This window comes from Rhinatrema bivittatum, chromosome 3 (assembly GCF_901001135.1).
Source record: "Rhinatrema bivittatum chromosome 3, aRhiBiv1.1, whole genome shotgun sequence".
Lineage (NCBI taxonomy): Eukaryota > Metazoa > Chordata > Amphibia > Gymnophiona > Rhinatrematidae > Rhinatrema > Rhinatrema bivittatum.
Window position 1 is genome coordinate 357,341,412 of NC_042617.1, and position 23,360 is coordinate 357,364,771.

A 23,360-nucleotide genomic window follows, 5' to 3' on the forward strand; every position below is an offset into this window, starting at 1 on the left:
AATTGGCTAGCAGATTGCATCTCCTTTTGTTATACCCAGACGGGACTGCATCTTGGGGGTCATGTCGAGGCTCATTCTATCACAGCCATAGCATCCATAACCTACTTGTGAGCAGTTCCCATGGAGATCTGCAAGGCTGTGACACTGAGTTCTCTCCACACATTCACCTTTCATTACTGTCTGGGTAAGGATGGCTGACGCAACAGTAGGTTTGGCCAGTCTGTCCTCTGGAACCTATTTAAGGTATAGAACCCAACTCTCCTGCCTAGGGCCTGTTTGGGTTCAGGCTTATCTCCCCCTCTGTTACCAACAGCACCGGTGTTGTGCTGTTGCCACCTGGTCGGGTATATCTTGATCCCCTTTTGTGTTGGGGAGCAGCCTGTAGCTAGGTATTCACCCATGTGCGAGGACTACCATACTGCTTGTCCTCTGAGAAAGTTGCTTACCTGTAACAGGTGTTCTCTGATGACAGCAGAATGGTAGCCCTTACAAAACCGCCCCCCCCCCCCCCCCCCCCCCCCCCCGAAATTGGATTTTTCCTGTTTTTCATTTTTATCATAATTCTGTTTCAAGACTGGAAAGGGGCCCTGCATGGATGTGTGGTCTAGGTCATGCTGGGCATGCTCACCGTACCTAGTCTGTTCTAGAAACTGACATTTTTCTGAAACAGGGCTCCATCTGATGTCACCCATGTGTAAGGACTAATATCCTGCTGTCCTCAGAACATGTTACAAGTAAGTAACTCTGCTTTTTTTTTTTTTTTTTTTTTTTTTGGGGGGGGGGGATGCAGGTGCAATTTTTCATTCCTTTTGGTAGTTTATATGCATAAATGCCATTTTTAGCATGTAAAATTGTATTTTATGGTTGTAAGTTTTACTTCCACACACAACCAAATTTTATGCATTTTTAAAAATTTACACAAACTACCAAACAAATGTGCACCCCTATCTGCTGTCATAACCTGCTTAGTTTGCCTGTTTCCTCCCTTCCTGTTGCAAATCCTACTTTATCTCCATTTATACCATTCCTCTTTGCTTATCCAATGCTTTCTTGAATTCTAATAATTGTTTTTTTCACGCCTCTGTCTTCTCTGTGATAGTTTCCTGATGTACTACTCAGTCTATCCCCATTCGTGCTTATGCCATGGTCCCTTTTTTTTTTTAAAGAACCTCTGAACGATGCTTGCCTCTTGTGCATTGTTCTTTGAAGTTATTTTGTCACAATCCTTCAAGGAAAGTAGGATGGCAGTCCTGACATGGGTGACATTGGATGGAGCCTGGCACGAAAAACTTGTCAAAGTTTCTAGAACTGAGCTTCTCTGAGCATGCCCAGCATGCATCGAAGTGGGGTCTCCTCAGTCTTTTTCCACAGTGCCTAGTAGTTCATGGCATTGAGTCTGTCTGAAATTCTTAAACTACTTTGAAGTATTTTTTCACATTTCTTTTTTCTGTTATCACGCAGTATCGACATAGGGGTCCTCCCAGTTCCCCCCCCCCTTTGCATCTTTAGCCAGGTTTCTCAGCATTTAAGTTAAGTTTATTTTTTCTTTTGCACTTGTTAACCCCCCCCCCCCCCCCCCCCCCCCCCGAGCAGTGGTACCTTCAGTGCCTGCCAGCCATCGTAGACTGATGCCATTGAGTTTGATTTTGCATCCCTTTTGTTTTGGGTTGGCATATCTTTGTCCGGCTTTAAGCCATGCCCTCTGTGCTCGAGGACTTTGTAGATTACAGACCCCCCATGATCAGTGTATCTTCTGCCTGGGAGCATCACCTCAACTTCCAGGATTGCAAGTGCACCCAGAACACCCCAAAAGGACATAAGATCTGACTCTCTAAGATGGATCGACTGTTCGGGTTGGAGAAAGCTGGCGCATCAATAGCGGAGGCATTGGCATCAAGAAGCCACAGAGCCTCACCGATGGACGCTGAGCCGTCAACATCAGAATCTTCTATTCCATCAGTGACTGCGAGAGAATAGGCTATTGTCTGTCTCCCACAGGTTGAAGACATCTGATTCATTGGCCACGGCACCGGGGAAGGACCAATCTGAGCACAGAGAGAAGCCAAGGAAGCATTGGCAAGGGTCTCTATCAATGCATGGTGGCGGGCACGGATGCACTGTCTTCGGCTGTGATGCCCCTGTAGCATCCCCTGGTGAGAAGTGCCAAGCCTCCATCGATACCTGGGATATGCGATGTTCCCTGGCTTAGATGCCCGCCATTGATCCTCTTGTTCTGAAGAGGATGTGGCTGCACCTTCTGAATCCCAGTCTAATCTTGGCATTAGTGCTTTTAGAAGAGGAGCAGGAGAGGTGTGTGGAGCCTAGGCGTTGGGGCACAAACGGCACCAGGATTGGCACCATCCTTCCTCAAGCTGCAGTTGGAATCCCTGTATGCACTTATCGGAGTCTTACCGAAACATCCTGTGTTGGTTCCGACGGTGTGGTATCGATGCCTGGCGGGGGATCTGGGGTGCCATAGCCAATCTGGTGTATGTTCTTGGTTCCCTGGAGAACTGGGTGACCAGTGCATAACAGAGGCCCGAGCCCCCTCGGCCAGTTGAGTTGGTGCCCATACTGCTGGCTGGTGACTAAGCACCTCTGGACTCATCCTCATCTTCACGCTGTGAGGATGAGGGCCCATATGATTCTTTGGGGGGGGGGGGGGTGATGACTCCGATATCTGTCAACGTGTTGGATGGTCTCCCCTCAGACCCGCCTCCTCCTTCTGACAAAATGAAGTCTCCTCCAGAAGACCTCTCCTTCGCAGGATTTGTCAGTGTGATGGCAGAGACCATGCCATTTCAGTTAGACTGAGGAGGATACCTGCAACAGGATGCTAGGTATCCTCCATATCCTCCAGTATGTGGAGCCTCCCAAGGAAATCGAGGCAGTCCCAGTGCACGAGATCCTTGTGGAGTTGCTGATGAGGATGTGGGAACACTCCCTCTCAGTTGCTCCCGTAAATAAAGATAGACACGTCTAAATCATCCATAAGGCTCTCTGATTCAACAAGCAACAGCTACCACACCAATTGGTGGTCTCATCTGCTCTTAAAAAGGCCAGGCACACTCTGACCTATTCCTTAGCGTCCCGGGAAAAGATCAGAGAGCCCTTTTCAGGGCACCATGCTTATTTTATGCATAGCAGCCTACCAGCTCTACATGAGCTAATAGATGTAGGATATCTTTAAGCAGGTGCAGGAGGTGGTCGGCAGTTGCCTCAACAGGACACTGTCGTGGAGAGCAGAAAACACAGGGTCCAGTCCACCTATGATTTCGAGATGGCAACAAGGGTCTCTGCCACTGGGATTGGTGCCCGCAGACTCTCCTGACTGAGGGCATCCGATCTCCATCAGGAAGTGCAGGAGTAACTCGCTTTGGAGATAAATTGAAGGACACTGTGGTTCTGATGTAGGAGCACCATGCAACATTTCAACTCTCCAGTAGCACCCAGAACCTGTCGTGCTGTGCTAGGTACTCTAGGCCTGGCCAGAGGAAGTCTTTCTTCTGCCCGAGGAGATGCTATTCTCTGACTTGACCCCTGTCAAAAGCAGCAGGCCCGTTGTAGCTGTCCCAGGCAGCAGTTACCTCAAGTCCCAGCCGGTGTCAGTCAACTCCCAGGATGAGGTTTTGACTGGATCGTGGGGAGCAATGCAGAGTCTGCTGTACCAGGGATGATGGAAGCTGCTGTCCTGTGCAAACCAGTAGCCCAGAGTAACCTCAGACTAGTGGGTTCTGTCCATTGTCCATGGAGGAGATAAATTAAATCTTTTGAGTACCCTGCCAAATTGCCCCCTTGAGCCCTTATTGGGGGCTGATAGCACATCAGGAAGTGCTCCTTGCGGTGCTCTCCTCCCTCTTAATTGCTAGATTAGTTGAGCCTGTTCCAGGGCAAAGAGGGCAGGGATTCTACTCCCAGCACTTCCTGATTAAAAAAAACAAAAAAAAAAACAAAACAGGACAACTCTGTCCCATCCTAGACCTAAGGGCCCTGAGCAGGTTTCTCAAAGGGGAAAAGTTCAAAACGGTTTCCCTGGGCACTGTGATCCCCTTGCTGAAAAAAGGGACTGGCTATGCTCTCGATCTGAAGGATGTGTACACCCACATCAAGAGCTTCCACGGTCACAGGAAGTATCTCAGATTTGTGCTGGGGAAATAGCACTTCAGTACCTCATTCTGCTGTTTGGGCTACTGTCAGCCCCACGAGTCTTTATGAAGTGCCTGGCCTTGGCAGTGGTGCACCTTTGTAGAGTGGAAGTCCATTTTCCCTTTGTCAGGAGCCAAAGAGTCCAAGCTTTTGACCAGACCATCCAGGTGTTGGAGTCGCAAGTGTTCATCAACTATCCCAAATCCCATCTCAGCCTGTCATTGCAATTGGACTTCTTCAGAACCCTGCTAGAACATGGCTCAGGCCAAGAACTTTCTGCCACGACAAAGGGCCATCAGCTTGAAGACCATCACAGCAGAGATTCAAGAGAGCTAGCAGGTCTCAGTGTGGCACATGTTGAAGCTGTTGGGCCAGATGGCCACAACAGTACAATCACTCCCTGGGCAAGGTTACGTATGCGGAGAGCCCATTGGATACTAAGTTCCCAGTGGCGCCAGGCCACTCAAGCTTTGGGACTGCATCTGGGACATGCCGTCTCTCCGAGACTTTGTCCTGGTGGTGAGTAGATTCCAGTCTGTCCTGAGGTACAAATTGTCCTCACCACGAATGTGTCCACTTTTGGCTGGGGAGCTTATGTAGATGGGCTCAGTACCCAAGGTCTTTGGTCTGCCCAGGAACGGATGTGCCAGATCAACCTCTTGGAGCTCCGGGCAATACGGTACATTCTGTTGGCTTTCAGAGATCGGCTGTTCAACAAAATTGTTGACACAGACAACCAGGTGGCAATGTGGTATGTTAACAAGCAAGGGGGTAAGGACTCGTAATTCCTGTGTCGGGAAGTAGTTCAGATATGGTTATGGGCCCTTTCCCAAGGGATGCTGCTCCAAACTATGTATCTGGCCAGAATGGAGCATATGAATAGTGGACAGGCTGAGTCATTCCTTCAGACCCCACAAATGGTCTCTGGACCAAAGGGTAGTGAATTAGATCTACTGCCTGAAGGGAAGATCGGAGGTAGATCTGTTCCAAGGTGCTGCAAACAGAAGATTCCTCTGTTCTGCTCACTGTACAGGTCACATGACAGCCTCAGATGCCTTCTCCTGCCATTGGGGTGAGGGCCTTCTGTACACAAATCCTCCAACTCCACTGTTGTCGAAGACTTTGAAGCTTTGAGAAGACAAAGGAACTTTGATCCTCAAAGCCCCTCATTGGCTGAGCCATGTTTGGTTTCCTGATGGGCGACATCTGGAGGAGTGGAAACCAATCAGACTCTGGATTTCCCCAGATCTCATTTCTCAGGATCGAGACAGGTTTTGGCATCTCCCAACCTCCAGGCCTTATTGCTCAAAGCTTGTATGTTGAGAGGCTGATCCTACAATCCCTTTATCTCTGTCTCGGGTTCTGGTGACTTCTAGAAAAACTTCCACTAGAAAGTTCTATGCACTGAAGTAGAGGAGGTTTTCAGTGTGGTATGAGCAGAAGGCCCTAGATGTGTTCTCCTGCCCCACACAAAAACTGCTTGACTACCTTCTACACCTTTCGAAGACTGGTCTGAAGACTATCTCCGTTAAGTGTTCACATCAGTTCATTTGGTGCATATCGCCAAGGTGTAGAAGGTAAGTCTGTCTCTGACAACCTATAATTGTACGATACATGTGGGATCTGCTTCATCTGAAGCCTCCCCTAAGGCCTCCCGCTATATCTTGGGACCTCAGTATGGTTTTAGCTCAGCTGATGAAAGCTCCCTTTGAGCTTCTGTATTCCTGTGATCTGAAGTACCTGACCTGAAAGGTCATATTTTTGGTGGCAGTCACTTCAGCTCACAGGGTCAGCGAACTCAAGGCCTTAGTGACTTACCCACCTTACACAAAAGTTTTTCATGATGATAGAGAACATGCACAGGACCACACTAAGTTCCTGCCTAAGGTAGTGTTGGACTTCCATCTTAACCAGTCCGTCCTGCCAATGCTTTTTCCCAGGCCCCATTTGCACTAATGTGAGCGAGCTGTGCACAGTTCTGCACTGCAAAAGAGCCTTCTATCTGGTGCAGACAGAAGTCCTTAGTCTACCCAACTTCTACCCAACTTCAATCTGATCTGATCAAAAGGAGATCTCTATTGCCAAGCAGATGCTTTTCAGTTGGCTAGCAAACTGCATCTCCTCCTATTATGTCCAAGTGGGATTGCATCTTGGGGGCCATGGCAAGGCTCACTCTGTCAGAGCCATGGCAGCCCACTTGTGAGCAGTTCCTATGGAGGAGATCTGCAGAGCTGTGACATGGAGTTCCATCCACTCATATTCACATCATATTACGGTTTGGATAGGGATCGCCAAAGCGACAGTTGGTTTGGCCAGTCTGTCCTTTAGAACTTGTTTGAGGTTTGGAACCCAACTCAGTTCCAGCCTGTGCCCATTCTTTCTGTTCAGGCTGCGCTCCCCCACTCCCCCCATGTTTCCAATAAAACTGGTTATTTTGGTGCCTGTTGGCAATTGTTTGGTGTTTTGTTGGTCCCCTTTTATGTTGGGGGCAGTCTTTAGCTAGGGATTCACCCATGTGCGATGACTGCCATCCTGCTTTTCCTTGGAGAAAGCAGAGTTGCTACCTGTAACAGGTGTTCTCCAAATGAAATCTGCCAGTCACTCTGAGTAGTTGGGTTTCCATTTTGTGGGTTTTAATTTCCATTTTTTGTTCCTCCATTCTGTTATGTCTGAGGGGGAGACTGCATGGATGTGTGGTTTGCATGCTGGGCATGCTCAGAGAGGCTCAGTCAAAGTTCTAGAAACTTTGCACATTTTCGGTGTGAGGCTTCATCTGATGTCATTCATGTTTGAGGATGGACATCCCGCTGTCCTCTGAGAACACTCTGCTTTTCCTCCCTCTCTTATTCCTCTTATTCCTCCCTCTCTTATTTCCTCTAGGTCAGGGTGCTCAAACAGTTCCTCGGTGGCCCCCAACCAGTTGGGTTTTCAGGATATCCCTAATGAATAGGCATGAGAAATATTTGCACACATAGGAGGTAGTGCATGCAAATAGACCTCATGCATATTCATTAGAGAGATCCTGAAAACCCAACTAGCTGGGGGGACCTCAAGGATTGGTTTGAGGACCCCTGCTCTAGGTTATACTTAGGTTCCTAAGAGGACAGTTTTCAAAGCCATTTACCCTGATAAATAGCTTGGCTAAAAATTGGACCCTCCCTCTGTTTAGCTTAAAAGTACATGCGGTCTTCTGTAGCACACTGATTTTTAGCTGGACTGAGTAGATTTGTTCCCGAGGCATGTTTAGGTAAATGGGGGAGGGGGAGGAAAACCACAAGCGTACGTGACATTTTTCCAGAGTGCGCGTACTATTCAACCCCTCTCTGCTGCTTGCAGAAAAGTGCGGGTGCAAAGTTCACAGGTAGCTTTAGCATATGCACTTTATGCTATTTTTTAGAATAGAATGTACCCACATGCTTCCTCTTTCAAATTTACCATAAAATGCACATTCTCTCCCCCCTACCCTCCCAGCTTGTAGTTTGCAAATGCAGCAGGCATGGTTTTTGGTAGTGGCAATGTTGATCCTCCTCTGGACTGGCCCTGCTCTCTGTATGTTTTTTGGAAGACACCGCTGCCTCCAGATTTGGGACACAGCACTTCAGATGAAAGCTCACCATTGATCAGTTACCCAAGGGATTAGTGTGAATTTGCAGTTGCCTACAGACCTTTCATCCCTCCTGTTCCACTCCTTTGCCTCTTGACTTGTATTTCTATCAATTAAAATGAAATGTTACACCACCTTCTCCCAAAAAAAGAAAGTTTGGACGGCAGACTGTACACATCCCTTGCTGAACATTTCAACATTTCCCAACATGCTTTTTTGTAAGCACCTTTATTTTTAACACAATAAAATGTAGAAGTATGATACTTACACCCAGCTGGGTGCCACTGGTTTCCTGTATGTGAGAGCTCTGTTGGTGTGTTTTGTGACAGTCCCAGCGCAGAGGGTCCACAGTATTCGCAGGGAAGCACGGCTTCATCACCCTCCGTGATCTCTTCCGATGGGCCGAACGGTACAGGCTGGCAGAGCAAACCAAGAAGGACTATGATTGGCTACAGCATTTGGCCAATGATGGTAGTTATTTGTTACATGGATTTCTTATTTCTGTTCAGCATTTTATTTTGGGTCTGTTTTGAAAGACTTTTTAAACTCTGAAAATAAGGGTCAACAATTATAAAACAAAAAAAGGTGATACCTTTTTTATTGGATTAAATGAATACACTTTTGTTAACTAGCTTTCTGGAGCTATTCTCCAGCAGGTCAAAACCAACTGAGCAGACAAATGAAGCACAGATTGTATGACAGAGGTGGGAAGGAAAGGGGCTGATGTCACCTATCATCAGTCTGCTAAAACAAGACAGCAGAATTATGTCTGGTAGTGAGCTAAAAGCCTCCTAAGTCCTTTTATGTTTGGAATGTCAGATGTTTATAATTTTGAATGCCTTGAGAGTTCTGGATAGTTCTGTCTTTCTCCCTTTAGTGTCCTGCATTGATACAGTGATCTTGTGCTAAAAAAAAAGTTCCTCCATGAATGAGCTACCTTGCTCTATTTTTTTTTTGTGATTTATGTAATCTTGTCTGTCTGTTCTGGTTTTTAACTTCTGACCTGTTTTGCTGATATAGCATCCCTCTTCACATATTCTATATTGAATAATATGCTTCATTAGAGGAGAAGCATGAAGAGTCCTCTTAAGTTGAATGTCTTTCCCATCTGAGCAAATATAGTGTCCAGTGAAATGTGCTGGCAGGGTTTCATTTTGTAGACAGCTGCTGTTGATGGAAATTGTGGTATGCAAAGAATTTTTCCCACGCGAAGTCCATTTTGAATCCGATTGAAGGATACAATACGCTAAAAGAATTGTAAAAATGTTCTCTTCTTCCTTGGTCCAAATTATAAAAGTCATCAATATGCAAGTAATATTTGCAAGATCTAGTCTGCCATCCATTGAAAAATCTCTTCCAGTTCAGCCATAAAAAGCTGGCATACTGTAGTGCCATCCTGGAACTCATAGGAGTCTCCATGATCTGTAGATGTCATTTATATTCTTAAAGTTTATAAACCCCACATGCTGTGAAAGCTCAATGTAGTGTACAAAAATACAATAATTATTGAAGCTGAATTAGTTTTGAGTCAGTTTGAAATTGATTTTGTGTAATAATTTTCCGTGTGCATTGGCGGTCCAGGGTGGATGTTAGAAATTCCCCATCTGCACGGCTGGTGCTACTATAAGCTTGCTGGGCAGATTGGATGGACAATTTGGTCCTTTTCTGCCATTATTTTTATGTTCTAGGTTTCTATGTTGTATGTTTCTTTGGCTGGGTAATGTTGCTGTATAGTGATCCTACATCTGTTGCAACCAGAAGAATGTTAAATGGTGGTTGCTCACTGTCTATTCAGAAAGCCTGTGGGGTCTTGAATAAAGCTGTTGGTGTCAAGTACCAAGGATTTTAGAATCTCTCCATAAGTTCAGTTCCCTGTATATACATCCAGATCAGTCCAGATTCCTGGATTTTGCCTCCCCTCCAGCAGATGGAGACAGAGAAAATTTTACTGACTCTGCTACTTAAGCTGAGGTGCCACTTGCAGTCCCTTCGTATTTCTCTGTCTCCAGCAGATGGTAGGAGGTACAAAGCCTGCAGTCTAAAATAAAGCAGATGGATCTGCAGATAACACCACTACTTGCCTCCCAGAGGCTGTTGGGTCTCCTATAAAGAGTGAGGGGGACCCTGGGGGGGGGGGGGGGGGATATCCGATGTGTTGTCTTCCGATTTTGTCCTGCTCCTACACAAGGCCTATAAGGCGCGAAAGCCAACTCGCCGTAGGTCGGCGAGGGAGCCTCTGATAAAGCAGTCTGAGGGCCAGGGCTGATGTGGGGGCCACGAGAGTCAGGCCGCTCCTAGGGGCTTCATCTCCGCCTTCAGTCGTGGATACCTTGGATAAGGAAGATCACCAGGACCTTGGACCCTCAGGATGTGGTCCTGGCCGTGGCTGAGCAAGACCCAGATTGGGCATCAGCTCAAAGGATGACGGTTGAAGGGGATGATTCCAAGGTGGTACATTTGTTCCACACGGAGGAGCTGTCTCCTCTCATCCCGGCAGTTCTTGAAGAGCTGGGCATTGATATCCCTCGGGGAGGGTTCCTAGATGGGGGTTGTGGACACCGGTCATGGTTGGCCCCTGGGGTTCGGCTAGATTATTTCCCTTCCATTCTTTGGTCAGTGATATCCTGTTCAGAGTGTGGGATACCCCGGACAGGACACAGGTTTGAAGGTCAGCAGGCCTATGGATAGGTTATATCCGTTGCCCGAGGATGTTCTGGGCCTTCTCAAGGTCCCCAAGGTGGATGCCTCGGATTCATTGGTTACCAAGAAAATGACCATTCCTATTATGGGAGCTGCTGCTCTGAAAGATCTTCAGGACAGGAAGCTGGAAGTGCATCTCAAAAAGATCTTAGAGGTGTCGGCTCTTGAGGCCTGAGCTGCTATGTGCAGCAGTTTTATGCTGAGAGCGGTCCTTCGCTGGGTGCAGCAGTTACAAATGGACAAATCTTTCAGACTCTGAGGCTCTTCAAGCGGAACAGTTGGAAGCCGTAGTGGTTTACAGTGCAGATGCGTTGTATGATCTTCTCAGAATCTCTTCCAGGACCATGATGTCTGTCTCAGCCCAACAGCTTCTCGGACTGTGGAATTGTTCGGCCGATGTTTCTTCCAAGTCCCAGTTGGGGTTGTTACCCTTTAAAGGGAAGTTGCTGTTTGGTAAGGACCAGGAAGAGATGATAAAGTCCCTTGGTGAGAACAAGGTTCACAAGCTGCCAGAAGATAAGCTGAAAGGAAAAGGCTCCTTCCCTTCTCGCACTAGCTTCATGGGGAATCGCAGGTTTTGGGCAATCAGGCCTTCAGGGACCACTCAGAAACAGTTCTCAGGTAGACAGCAGTCATGGAGTCAGACCTTTTGGAGATGTCTGTCTGACAGAGATGGCTCTTCCCAGGGAGCAGGTGGTACTCAAATCCTCCCAGTGATGCCAGACTGGTCCACTCCTCGGTTCCAGACATAGGGGGCTGATTGGGTTTATTTTACGAGGAGTTTATTTATTTATTTATTTATTTATAACTTTTATATACCGGCATTCGTAAAAAACATGTCTGTTTACAGATAACTGAGAGAGGAAATTACAATGATAGGTGGAGGAAGGATAGATAGTTAAAAGGTAAGTTAACTTTACTGTAGAGCCAACGTGCGTCACAGTTAAAAAAACGAGATTACCGTATTTTCTGGCGTATAAGACGACTTTTTAACCCAAGAAAATCTTCTCAAAAGTCGGGGGTCGTCTTATACGCCGGGTATCGTCTTATAGGGCACACCTGCTCTCTGACCAGTTTCTCTCAATCACACACACATGCTCTCAATCAAATGCATTCTCTCACTTACACACAGGCTGGCTGTCTCTCTCTCTCTCTTTCACCCCCCCCCCCCCCCGAGCACAAATGGTAGGTGCCGCAGCCTCCTCCAGCCCCCGCAGGCCAAGAAAGAAGAAACCCATCGGCCGCGGGAGGCTCATGCTGCTGTCTCCTTTCCCTGTTATCAGCTCCTTCGACTGCTCGGGGCCATTCCTGCTATCGCCGCTGCAATTTTTTCATTCGGCACGGCTTTCTCCTTCCCGCGCACCGCACTGCCGTTGCCGCTGGGCTATCAGCACGTTCAAGCCCAGCGGGAACGGCAGCGGTGCAACAAAAAAAAAAAAAGCTGTGGCATCCGCGGCTGCCCTTTTCTTCTTCCCGCCCTCCCCCCCCCCCCCCTTTGAAACCGGAACAGGAAGTGATGCGCGGGAAGAAAGAGCCGTGCCGCGTGAAAAAATTGCAGCGGCGACAGCAGGAACGGCCCCGAGCAGTCGAAGGAGCTGGTAATCGGGAAAGGAGACAGCAGCATGAGCCTCCCGCGGCCGATGGGTTTCTTCTTTCTTGGCCTGCGGGGGCTGGAGGAGGAAGCTGCTGCAGCTACTATTTGTGCTCGGGGGGGGGGGGGGTGGGGGAGTGGAAGTGAGAGAGAGAGAGAGAAGAAGCAGCCAGCCTGTGTGTAAGTGAGAGAATGCATTTGATTGAGAGCATGTGTGTGATTGAGAGAAACTGGTCAGCGAGCTCGTGTGTGAGAGACAATGAAAGTGACTGCTCAGAGAGATGACTGATGTGTATGTGAGTGTGAGAGAGAGAAAAAGCATGGAAGTGAGAAATCTGGGTATGTGAGAAAGCATGGGAGTAAGAAGCCTGATTATGTGAGAGAGAGCATGGGAGCGGGAGGGCTGGCTGTGTGTGTGTGTGTGCGCGTGCATGAGAGAGAGACTGGTTGATAAGGTGACAGTGTGTGTGAGAGAAAGAGACTGGTGTGTGTGAATGTGAGAGAGAGAATGTGATTCAGGGAATGAGAAGCCTGTGCATGTGGAGAGTGAGCATGGAAATGAGAGAGAGACTGGTGTGTGTGTGTGAGACAGAGAAAGTGATTATGAGAGTGAGAAGCCCGTATATGTACGGTAAGCAGAACACGGGAGTGGGAAGCCTGTGTGTGTGTATGGCATGAGAGAAACTGTTCAGGAAGGTGTCTGGTGTGTGTGTCAAAGACTGTTTGGGAAATGATTGGTGTGTGAGAGACAGAAACTGGTCATGGGGGCATGACTGGTATGGTGTGTGTGTGTGTGTGAGAGACATGGGCCTTAAGGAAGAGGAAGAGGAATAGGAGAGCTGCTGGAGGGGGTAAGGAAAGGTGGCTTTTTAAGTTTATTTTTCTTGATTGACTGCCATTTTAATTATTTAATATTATGTGATGTCTGCTTTTTTGAAATATTTTATTGGTGTTTGGAGAATGTTTAATAGTTTTTATGAGTTTTTAATTGTTGGATGTTATTCTGTTCATAGCTGTTTTGAAACATTTATTCTGCTTATTAGTATAGTTTTACAATTATTTGTGTGGGGATCTATAGCTGCTTGCTAGTTCTGTTTTCCTAATAAGAGGTATATTGGTTTTTAGGGCCTGATATACGGTATTTGTAGTGTTGCCTTTTCATAGATAGGGTTGCTCCTGTTTGAGTGTAAAATTATTTTTTTTCTTAAAAATATGTATAAAAAAGGGGGGGTCGTCTTATACGCCCAGTCGTCTTATACGCCGGAAAATACGGTACATATAATAAACCATATTAGACAAAATTTGACAATATTAGACAATTAGACAAAATTAATTATGTACAGGAGGATACAGTGCGAGGGATAGGGCGGGGGTGCTGGGTGAAGCGCATAGGGGAGGCGGGGGAGGAGGGGATGAGAGAAGCGATAGGCGGCAGGGGAATGCAGGGGGCAGTAATAGGGAAGGGGGATACAGGGTAAGGTGGTGTAGGATGGGAGGGGGTGCTGTACACGGTATAAGGCGATCATAAGTTATTGTACAAAAGGCAGGGAGGAGGGGGTATAGTGTGAGGGGGAGGAGGGAGGAGGGAGGGGGTGGAACTGTACAAGGGAGCTGTGGGTAGCAGTGGGAAGGTGAATTGGTAACTGTAAAAAGGAGCTGCTTATTGGATGGAGGGGTGGTGATGGTGGATAGGGGGGAGGTGTGTGGGGGGGGGGGCAGGGGGAAACTGTACAGGGGTTGGGGAAATAATAGTGTTGCGGAGAAGTCACAGACCTAGGATTGTGAAGAGTTGGGATAGGCCTGTTTAAATAGCCAGGTTTTGATTCCTTTTTTGAATTAAGTGATGGTTCTAGTCGGAGCTCGGCGGGGAGGGAGTTCCAGAGGGTGGGGCCGGCAGTGGAGAAGGCTCTCTCTCTGGTGGTTGTGAGGTGAGCAATTTTGAGTGAAGGGGTGTGGAGGGTGCCAGCAAGGGAGTTTCTGGTAGGGCGGTTGGCCTGGCGGAAGTGTGGCATATCTTCGATCCATGGGGAATTATTTTTGTATAGCGTGTTATGTATGATAGTGTTTTGTATTGAGAGCGATAAGTGATTGGGAGCCAGTGGAGGTCTTGTAGTATGGGAGTAATATGATCAGTCTTTCTTGCGTTTGTAAGGATGCGAGCCATGGCGTTTTGTAAGATTTGGAGGGGTTTGATTGTGGAGGCAGGAAGGCCTATTAGCAGTGAGTTGCAATAATCAAGTCTTGATAGTATGGTGGTTTGCATAACAGTACGGAAGTCATGTGCGTGGAGGAGAGGCTTCAGTTTTTTGAGGGTTTGGAGTTTATAGAAGCCCCCTTTTAGGAGCGATTTGATGTGGGATTTGAAGCTTAGTTGTGTATCTAGGGAGACTCCTAGATCTCTGACAGTGGGCGGATGCGTGAGATTTTGTGAAGTGTTTTGATGCATTTGGTGGATGGAAAAGCTGGGTTGATTAGTGATAATAAGAATTTCAGTTTTTGAGGTATTGAGTGCAAGGTGTAGGTTGGAAAGGAGGGAGTTGATAGATGCAAGGCATGTCTCTCAGAAGTGCAGGGTTTCGTTGAGGGATTTTTGGATGGGAATAAGTATTTGTACGTCGTCAGCGTACAAGAAGAATTTTAGTCCCAGTTTAGATAGTAGGTGGCAAAGAGGGAGTAGATAGATGTTAAAGAGGGTGGAGGAAAGGGAGGAGCCCTGGGGTACGCCTTGTGATAGAGGAATGTGTGTAGATTGGGATTTATCGAGTTTGACTAAATACTTTCTGTGGTCAAGGTAAGAGGAGAACCATGATAGGGCTGTGTTTGAAATGCCTATCTCTGCTAAGCGTGATATTAAGATTTTGTGGTTCACCGAATCGAAAGCTGCTGAGATATCTAAGAGGGCTAGAATGTATGATTGGCCGTGGTCCATGCGTTTTAGGATGGTGTCTGTTATTGCAAGTAGAAGCTTTTCCGTGCTTCGGTTTTTACGAAAGCCGTACTGGGCGGGGTGGAGGATATTGTTGTCTTCTAGGAAGTCTGTAAGTTGTGTGTTGACCACTTTCTCCAGGACTTTGGAAATAAAAGGCAGGTTGGAGATGGGCCTGTAGTTTGCAGGGTCATTTTGGTCGAGGGTGGGCTTTTTTAGTAGGGGCTTTACGATGGCGAGTTTAAGCGGGTCAGGAACCGTCCCGAAGGTAAGGGAGCAGTTTATGAACCAAGATCACGTCCAATGTGTGTAAAACTTGGCTATGCTTTAGAATTTGCTTGGCCTTTAAGAGACTACTTCCTAATATCCCCATGCTCTTACCGGGAAAAGAAGATGGCAGTAAGAGATGCTGTTTCTTGCCTGCGCAAATTAGGGGCTATTGTCCTGGTTCCTCATTCCCAAAAAAGAGGAAATGTTCCGTCCGATCCTCAATTTGAAGAAAGTTCCTTGGTTCAGTATGGAAACTCTGCATTCTAGAATCGCGGCAGTACACCCGGGAGCGTTCCTAGTGTCACTGGATTTAACCAAAGCCTACTTGCATGTAGGAATCTGCCCTGACCATCAGATATCTACGATTCATGATTCTGGGGAAGCACTTTCAGTTTTGCGCTCTACCCTTTGGTCAGGTGACCGCGCCTCAGACTTTTACCAAGTTGATGGTCATAGTGGCAAAGGGAGGGTATTCTGGTCCATCCGTATCTGGACTGACTGATCCGTTTGAAGTTGGAAGCCCTTTGTCGCAAGGTAGTGGATCTAGTTCTCTAGCATCTGAAGTCTTTGGGGTGTATAGTCAATTTCTAAAAGTCATCTTGTTCCTTCCCAGAGCTTGGAATTCCTGGGGGCACATTTCGATTCGAAAGCGGGAAAGGTCTTTCTCACTGAGGAGTGGATTTCCAAGCTTCAGGCCCAAGTGCACAGATTCTTAGACATGCGAGTCCCCAGGGCCTAGGATTACCTGCAAGTGCTTGGGTCTATGGCGTCTACCTTGGAGTTGGTACCCTGGGCTTTTGCCCATTTGAGACTTCTTCAGTCCGTGTTGCTTTCTCATTGGGATCCGTTATCGGAGCATTTCCATCTTCCTCTCCCACTCCCAGAGTTTGTATGTTCCAGTCTTTCTTGGTGGCTCCTCTTGGACAAGTTGAGCCACGGCACAGATCTCAATCTCCCGGTCTGGACGATTGTCACCACAGATGCCAGTCTCTTAGGCTGGGGAGCGGTGTATCAGAGCCAGTCCGTTCAGGGTTGTTAGTCGCCAGAAGAAGCCTCTTGGTCCATCAGTCACCTAGAGATGAGCAGTGCATCTGGCACTGATGGCTTTTCTGCCCTTGGTGAGGGGAAAACGGTAAGAGTCTTGTCGGACAATGCAACTACAGTATCTTACATCAATTGATAAGGAGGAACCAAGAGTCTAGCTGTATTCCAGGAGGCCCGTCTTTTGGTTGCCTGGGTGGAGCACAATCTGGATTGCCTGGCAGCCTCTCATATAGCGGGCTCAGACAACATGCAAGCATATTTTTTGAGCCAGCAGGAGATTGACCCCGTGAAGTGGGAGCTGTTACAGAAGCGATGCGTCTAGTCACTCACAGGTGGGGGCTCGCCGTGTGTGGACTTGATGGCAACCTTCTGCAATGCCAAGGCCTCATGTTTCTTCAGTCGAAGAGAAAGAGGGTCAGAAGGGGTAGATGCCTTGGTTCTGCCCTGGCCAATGGATGTCATACTGTACATGTTTCCTCCTTGGACACTAGTAGTCAAGATCTTGCGGTGCATTGAAGCTTATCTGGGCAAAGTGATTCTAATTGTTCCGGAGTCTCCAAGGTGTCCTTGGTTTGCAGATCTAGTCAGCCTGGCAGTGGATAGGCCCTTACTTCTCACTCGACTACCGAATCTTCTACCTCAGAGCCCTGTTTGCTTAGAACATAAGAACATGCCATACTGGGTCAGACCAAGGGTCCATCAAGCCCAGCATCTTGTTTCCAACATTGGCCAATCCAGGGCATAAGAACCTGGCAAGTACCCAAAAACTAAGTCTCTCCCATGCTACTGATGCTAGTAATAGCAGTGGCTATTTTCCAAGTCAACTTAATAGCAGGTAATGACTTCTCCAAGAACTTATCCAATCCTTTTTTAAACCCGGCTACACTAACAGCACTAACCACATCCTCTGGCAACAAATTCCAGAGTTTGTGCGTTGAGTGAGAGAGAACTTTCTCCGATCATATCCCCCCTCAGCCGTCTCTTCTCCAAGCTGAACAGTCCTAATCTCTTTAGTCTTTCCTCATAGGGGAACTGTTCCATCCCTTTTATCATTTTGGTCGCCCTTCTCTGTACCTTCTCCATCGCAACTATATCTTTTTTGAGATGCGGCAACCAGAATTGTACACAGTATTCAAGGTGTGGTTTCGCAAAAATCAATTTGTCTAGCAGCCTGCCTTTTGAAAGGCAGCATTTGAAAGACCAGAGTTATTTGGACGAGATTGTCACTACCTTCTTACATCTAGGAAGACCTCCACTTCTCTAGCTTATGTGAGAGTCTGGAGGGTTTTTGAGTCCTGGTGTACCAGCCAGCGAGTGGATACTTGGCGATCCACAGTGGGGCATATTTTGGCCTTTCTCCAAGACTGTTCGGTCAAGGGGTTATCCTTCAATTCTCTCTGGGTCCAGGTGGTGGTGTTAGGATGTCTGCGAGATAAGGTTTGCGGATTTGCTCTTTCGGCTCATCTGAATGTGGTATGTTTTCTTTGGGGCGTGTGAAGTATTTATGCCCTCCAGTCCAACAGCCGTGCCCTTCCTGGAGCCTTAATGTGGTCTTAAGTATATGCGTGCCTCCCTTTGAACCCCTGAGGCATGCAACTATGAAGATGGTTTTCTTGGTTGCTATCTGTTCAGCTCGTAGGATTTCTGAGCTTCAGGCTTTATCTTGCAGGTAGCCCTTTATGAGAATTTCAGACGACAGGGTGTCCTTGCAGACAGTTCCTTCCTTTTTACCTAAGGCGGTGTCATCTTTTCACTTAAATCACTCTGTAGAGCTCCCATCCTTTACAATTTTGGATCCCTCTGATTTAGACGTGAAGCGCGCTTTGATGTGGTACTTGGAGGTCACCAGCAGTTTCTGTTTCAGATCATCTTTTTGTTCTGTGGAGTGGTGCCAAAAAGGGGCATGAAGCGTCAAAAGCTACCATTGTGTGATGGTTGAAGGAAGCTATTAGTTCGGTGCCCGGTTCCGGAGGGACTTCGGGTGCATTCTACTCATTCTCTAGCAGATGGTGGCATTCCTCTCCCTATGGGGATTGCTGTACTTTCTTGAAGGAGAAATTCTACATTTAAATTGGAGAAAAATTGAGCCCCGTTCTCCTGCAGTGATATCTAAAGTCCCTCCCCCAGTTGAGAATTCCTGAGGTGATTTCAGAGATCCCTCAGAGGTGTGCCTAGGTCCGGTAGCCGGTTCCCAGCATGGACGTTGCTGCTTAGGCAGCGGGTGCAGGAAGCAGAGTGCAGTAGTGATGGCCAAAGCCCTCCCTCCCTCCCCCCACAGCCAGAGACAGTCTCTGTACTCAGCCGGTAAGTGCTAAGCCCAGGTAAGTGTTAAAAAAAAAAAAATAAAAAAAAAAATTACCTCTCGATTCAGAGACATTGGAGGGGTTTCGGTAAGACTTCCTCCGGACTTCTTGCTTGGCATGCCATACTGATGTTCCCAATTCCGTAGGGGGTAAGGGAAAGTGGTCTTCCAAGTGGGGTGAGTGGCCGACCAGTGGATTAGATCTCACTTTAGGCTTGGTCAGCATACCGCGTAGTAGGCCATGGCGGCGCCATCTTGCGGCGCAGACTTCACAGAAGGTCGGTATGCATAGGGTTGGCTCTGTGCACGCACTGTGGCCTTAACATCTGTACGCATACATACACGCACAACTTACTAAGCGCCGAATCAGGTAAAACCGGGTGTACAGGCTGTGTGTGTGTGTCTTGCCACGTCCTGCCTAGGCGCCTGACATTTGTGCGCGTAAAACTTTAAGCGCAAGCCAACAGACAGTTACCACCTCCTATGGCTCTAGCAGCGAAGAAACATAACTGCCTTTCTCTGCACTACTTGTCGTATTAGGGTTTCACAGTCTGACCTGGATTCCAGTTTGTCGGACTCAAAGGTGAAGCTAGCTGGCACTGTACCTACCTGGTATGCAGCACGAACAGTTTTTTTTTGTTTTAAAAGATGCTCAAGTATCGTAGACTCCTATGTTCAGTCCTAGCGTTCAAATCGCTGTTACAGGTTTCAAACAGAGGTCCATCATGCTCAGTCTTGTTCCACTTTCCAGTGAAGTTTCTTTCCAGTTTATAAGTGGTAAGAGAATTCTTGACTCCCTCTTCTCAGGTTTCATGCTTCTGGCAGGCAGAGTCAGAAAGCAGGAGGAGGTGTCTGTCATCAAGGGAGTCCTGGAGAAGCACTTCAAGAAGAAGCTGGATCCTGGATCTCTCTTCTCTGAGGACAGCACGAGGCGGCAACTAAGTGAGTTTGGAGCTAACGCACATGCATTTCATAGGACAATGAGCAGACCTTGAGCACCCCTTGCTAGGAAATAATGCATTTGTTGGTTGTCTCCCCCAGGCACAGGTATATTTTCTGCCCAGCCTGCGGCACTGAACTGCGAGTTCGGCCATATTGTTTGGACCCAGGGAATGAGAAGGCTGGCTGTGCTGGTGGGACGCGCACTGGAGTTTGGTGAGCCTGTACTCCTAGTGGGAGACACCGGGTAAGAGGCTGTTACAGGATCGTCGGTATATCGTATCCATCTCATGAGAATCATTTCACCTTTCTCCTCCCTCCTTAGGATGATTGCTTTTCTTTGTTAGTCCTTTTCAGGTTTTGCTTTCCTGTTGGACCTGCATACATGTTCAGTATATAGCTGGAGGTCAGTGTTGAAAACATGTAGCAAAGCAGATGGCACTGTGAGGGAATGGGTTGGATTACGAAGCAGGGAAAGGGGGGGGGGGGGGGATAAGTGTTCACTGGCACACTGAGCCAACAGGGATGGGTCACATCTACTCTGAGTGGCATTGTCTAAGGGAAACGAGAGCTAGATTGCTCAACTGAATTTTCAGTTTTTCGTGTGTGGCTTTTGTTTTGTTTTTTTGGATATTGTGAATAATTAGACCTGACTGGAACACTTTGCATCCTGACTACAAAAAAAAAAAAGCAAAGATTTAAAATGGCTTAAATTTCTTTAACTTTTTTCTTTTTTTGTTTTGCAAGTTAATTAAAAAAATTCATTGAACAGCAGTTGAGCTGTTCACATTTCATCATACTGTCTAGCTTAATTAAAATGGGAATTTAAAAATTGATTGGTAGCGTTTGCAATTGGGACTGCTTGAGCAAAGCCATTTCCAACCGAACTATCAGTCATATCTGCCCTGCAGATTCAGAAGCATGCAATCTCAGGTGCATTGGCGCATTCTGCAGGCAATGTAAAGTTTGAAGATGACGTAATCAAACCCATCAGCTTCAGTGTCCCTGGTAGCCGTTTCATGGCTCAGGCTGCGGCACAGCCATGCAGCACGACCTGGCCTAGCTTGGATCTTCCTCTCCTCGGGTCAGCTGAGGATGCTGCTGCCAGCAGCACGGTGTTCACAGCACCTGGGGTGGGAGTCATAAACCTTGTTAAGTCAGGACACCTGCTGGTCAGATTTAGGGCCCTTGATTGAGTCCTGGTGCATGGCTCCTGGCTGAAGACTTTAGCATCAATGAGTGGACTAAAAGTAAGTTTGGAGAGCATATAAAAGGAGGAGGGGGTAATTCCGTGGGTAGCTGCAGTGAAGGCTTAGGGCTCCATACCCTAGTGCTAGTTTCAATTTAAACTGGAAACCAAAGGAGCAGGTGGGAGCTGACAAATCAAAAACAAACTCCCCCATTAGAATTGTTTTGCCACATGGATCTGCCATCCACCAACTTTAGTTGCTATGAAATGTAGAGGTTCAGACTGGCAGCTAAGGTCCTCTTAAGCTTGTGGTGTGTGTTCCTTTGCAGCTGCAGACTCTGCTTGATCTCTGGTTTTTGCACTATTTAATGGCAACTAAAGAGTACAATTTATTTTGCCCCCATTGGCTCCCACTGGGAGACTGTGTACCTGCTACCCTTTTCTGTGAAGAAACAATTTCTGATGTTACTCCTGAACCTGCATCCTCCAGCCAAAGGTAGAGAGAGTCAGTCTGCCAACTCTAGCCACACAGTCTCATGTACGCTGAGAGGGCTGTGTGCTAGTTACTTGCTTTGCAATTTTACTGCTTTTTTTTTCTCTAGCAACATAAAGACACGAGATGTGATTTTCTGTCCTTGCTTTGACAGCAATAAATGCTCCATTTACTGTCTCTCTCCTTGTTGCAGGTGTGGTAAAACTACAATCTGCCAGGTATTCGCTGCCTTGGCAGATCAGGATTTGTATGCTGTAAACTGTCACCTGCACATGGAGACGTCTGACTTTCTGGGAGGGTTGCGGCCCATCAGACAGCGATCCAAGGACAAGGTGGGCCCAATACCAGTGAACTAGCTGTGGTACCATTTTGTGGGACGGATTATAGTTTTGGGTGTATCAGGCGACCATGAAATAAAATACACCTCTAAATGCTTTGTGATAGTTCAGTAGAACAGTATAAATTGGCACAGATAAAAATCCATTTGCTTAAATCTTTTCCTTTCTCTCACAGGATGATTCTGACAGCTCCCGGCTCTTTGAGTGGCATGATGGTCCCCTGGTGTTGGCTATGAAAGAAGATGGATTTTTTCTCTTGGATGAAATCTCTCTAGCAGATGATTCAGTTTTAGAGAGACTCAACAGGTAGGAGTGTGTGTGTTAGAACAATGTGGTGACCTCTGTGTCCCAGCTCAAGCCAGTTTGTTTTTCATTTGCCTGAAAGCACTGTCCCCAAGTTCAATGTTAAACTTATGGTGCTCTCTCTTTTTTTTTTGGTGAAAATAGCTCATGTAGCACCTCTGTTTCACACATTTCTTCTGGTAAAAAAGGTCACTGTGAAATGTAATCTTCTATTTCCTAGTTGGTAGCCAGATGGACTCAGGACCAATGAGTTTATGCTCCCCAGCAGCAGATGGAGACTGAGTCAGGTTTCAAAGCTGACTTCACACTAGATACACCCCCATAGTGACCTCAGCCCTTCAGTATTTCTCCGTCTCCAGCAGATGCGGCCATGCTTTCCCTATGGGGATCATTGTACCTTTTGGAAGTAGAAATTCTTCTTTTAAATTGGAGAAATGTTGAGCCCTGCTCTCCTGCGGTGATACCCTTTAGGGCCTTCCCGCCATTGAGAATTCCTGTGGTGAATTCCGAGATCCCTCAGAGGTGTGCCTTGGTCCAGTAGCCGGTTCCTGGCATGAACTTTACTACTGAAGCAGTTGAAAGGCAGCGGGTGCAGTAAGCCGAGCATGGCAGTGACAGCCCAAGCCTTCTCCCCCCACAGCTGGAGACCGTCTCTGTACTCAGATGGTAAACGCTGAGCCCAGGTAAATTAAAAAAAAAAAAAAAATTTTTCCTCCTCATTCAGAGACATTTGAAGGGTTTCGATAAGACTTCCTCCAATCTTCTTGCTCGTCATGCCGTGCTGACGTTGTTCCCGATCCTGTTGGGGTAAGGGAAAGTGGGCTTCCAAGTGGATTGAGTGTTCCCCCAGTAGGCTAGTCTCTGCTTTAGGCTTAGTCTGCACACCGCGTGGTAGGTCGCCATCTTGCGCACTTTTTTGTGCCTATATTGCCCATCATAGAGCTTTGGTACGCGCAGTGAGCGTCAGCTCTGCGCAAGCACTGTGAGCATAACATCATGCGCATACGTATGCATAGACACCCAAAATTTGTACGCATAAAATTTTAAGCGCGAACCGTCTGAACAATCAGTTACCATCGCCAATGGCTCCGGCAGCAAAGAAACATAAGCGCCTTTCTCTCTGTGCTGCTTTTCATGTTGGGGCTGCACAGTCTGACCTGGATTCTTGCCTATGTCAGTACTGTGAGGAAGTCCAGGGAGAGCTGGCCTCACTGGATTTTGCTAAACCCGGCTCTTCCCATTCAGAGGGTAGGTCAGCCACAGCCTTAACCGGAAATAACCCAGATCTGAGTAGCCCTGCGACTTGGCTCATCCATGGTAGAGGGAAATTTAGCAGACCTACCTGGGCTAGGCTGGACCCGGCCGCCTTATCTTGCGTGGAATTATTTCAAGGCCATCAAGCCTTCATACAGGCGCAGTCTGCTACCTCACTTGCCCCTTGTCCAGATGGAACCTTAGCTGGTAAGCCCTCCCTCTCCCAGTCCTATCGGCAGTCCTCGAGGCATGCTTGACTCA

General features: G+C 47.4%; 1 protein-coding gene across 2 annotated transcripts in view; it reads left to right on the top strand.

The window, feature by feature from the left end:
* Window positions 1-23,360, top strand: part of MDN1 (midasin AAA ATPase 1) — a 765,271-nt gene that overhangs the window by 223,415 nt on the left and 518,496 nt on the right. For both annotated transcript variants that reach the window (XM_029595415.1, XM_029595414.1), the window contains exons 27-31: window positions 8,080-8,221; window positions 19,391-19,525; window positions 19,625-19,769; window positions 21,398-21,536; window positions 21,718-21,848. In XM_029595415.1, the coding sequence (XP_029451275.1) occupies window positions 8,080-8,221; window positions 19,391-19,525; window positions 19,625-19,769; window positions 21,398-21,536; window positions 21,718-21,848 (692 nt within the window). The remainder of the gene's footprint in view (window positions 1-8,079; window positions 8,222-19,390; window positions 19,526-19,624; window positions 19,770-21,397; window positions 21,537-21,717; window positions 21,849-23,360) is intronic.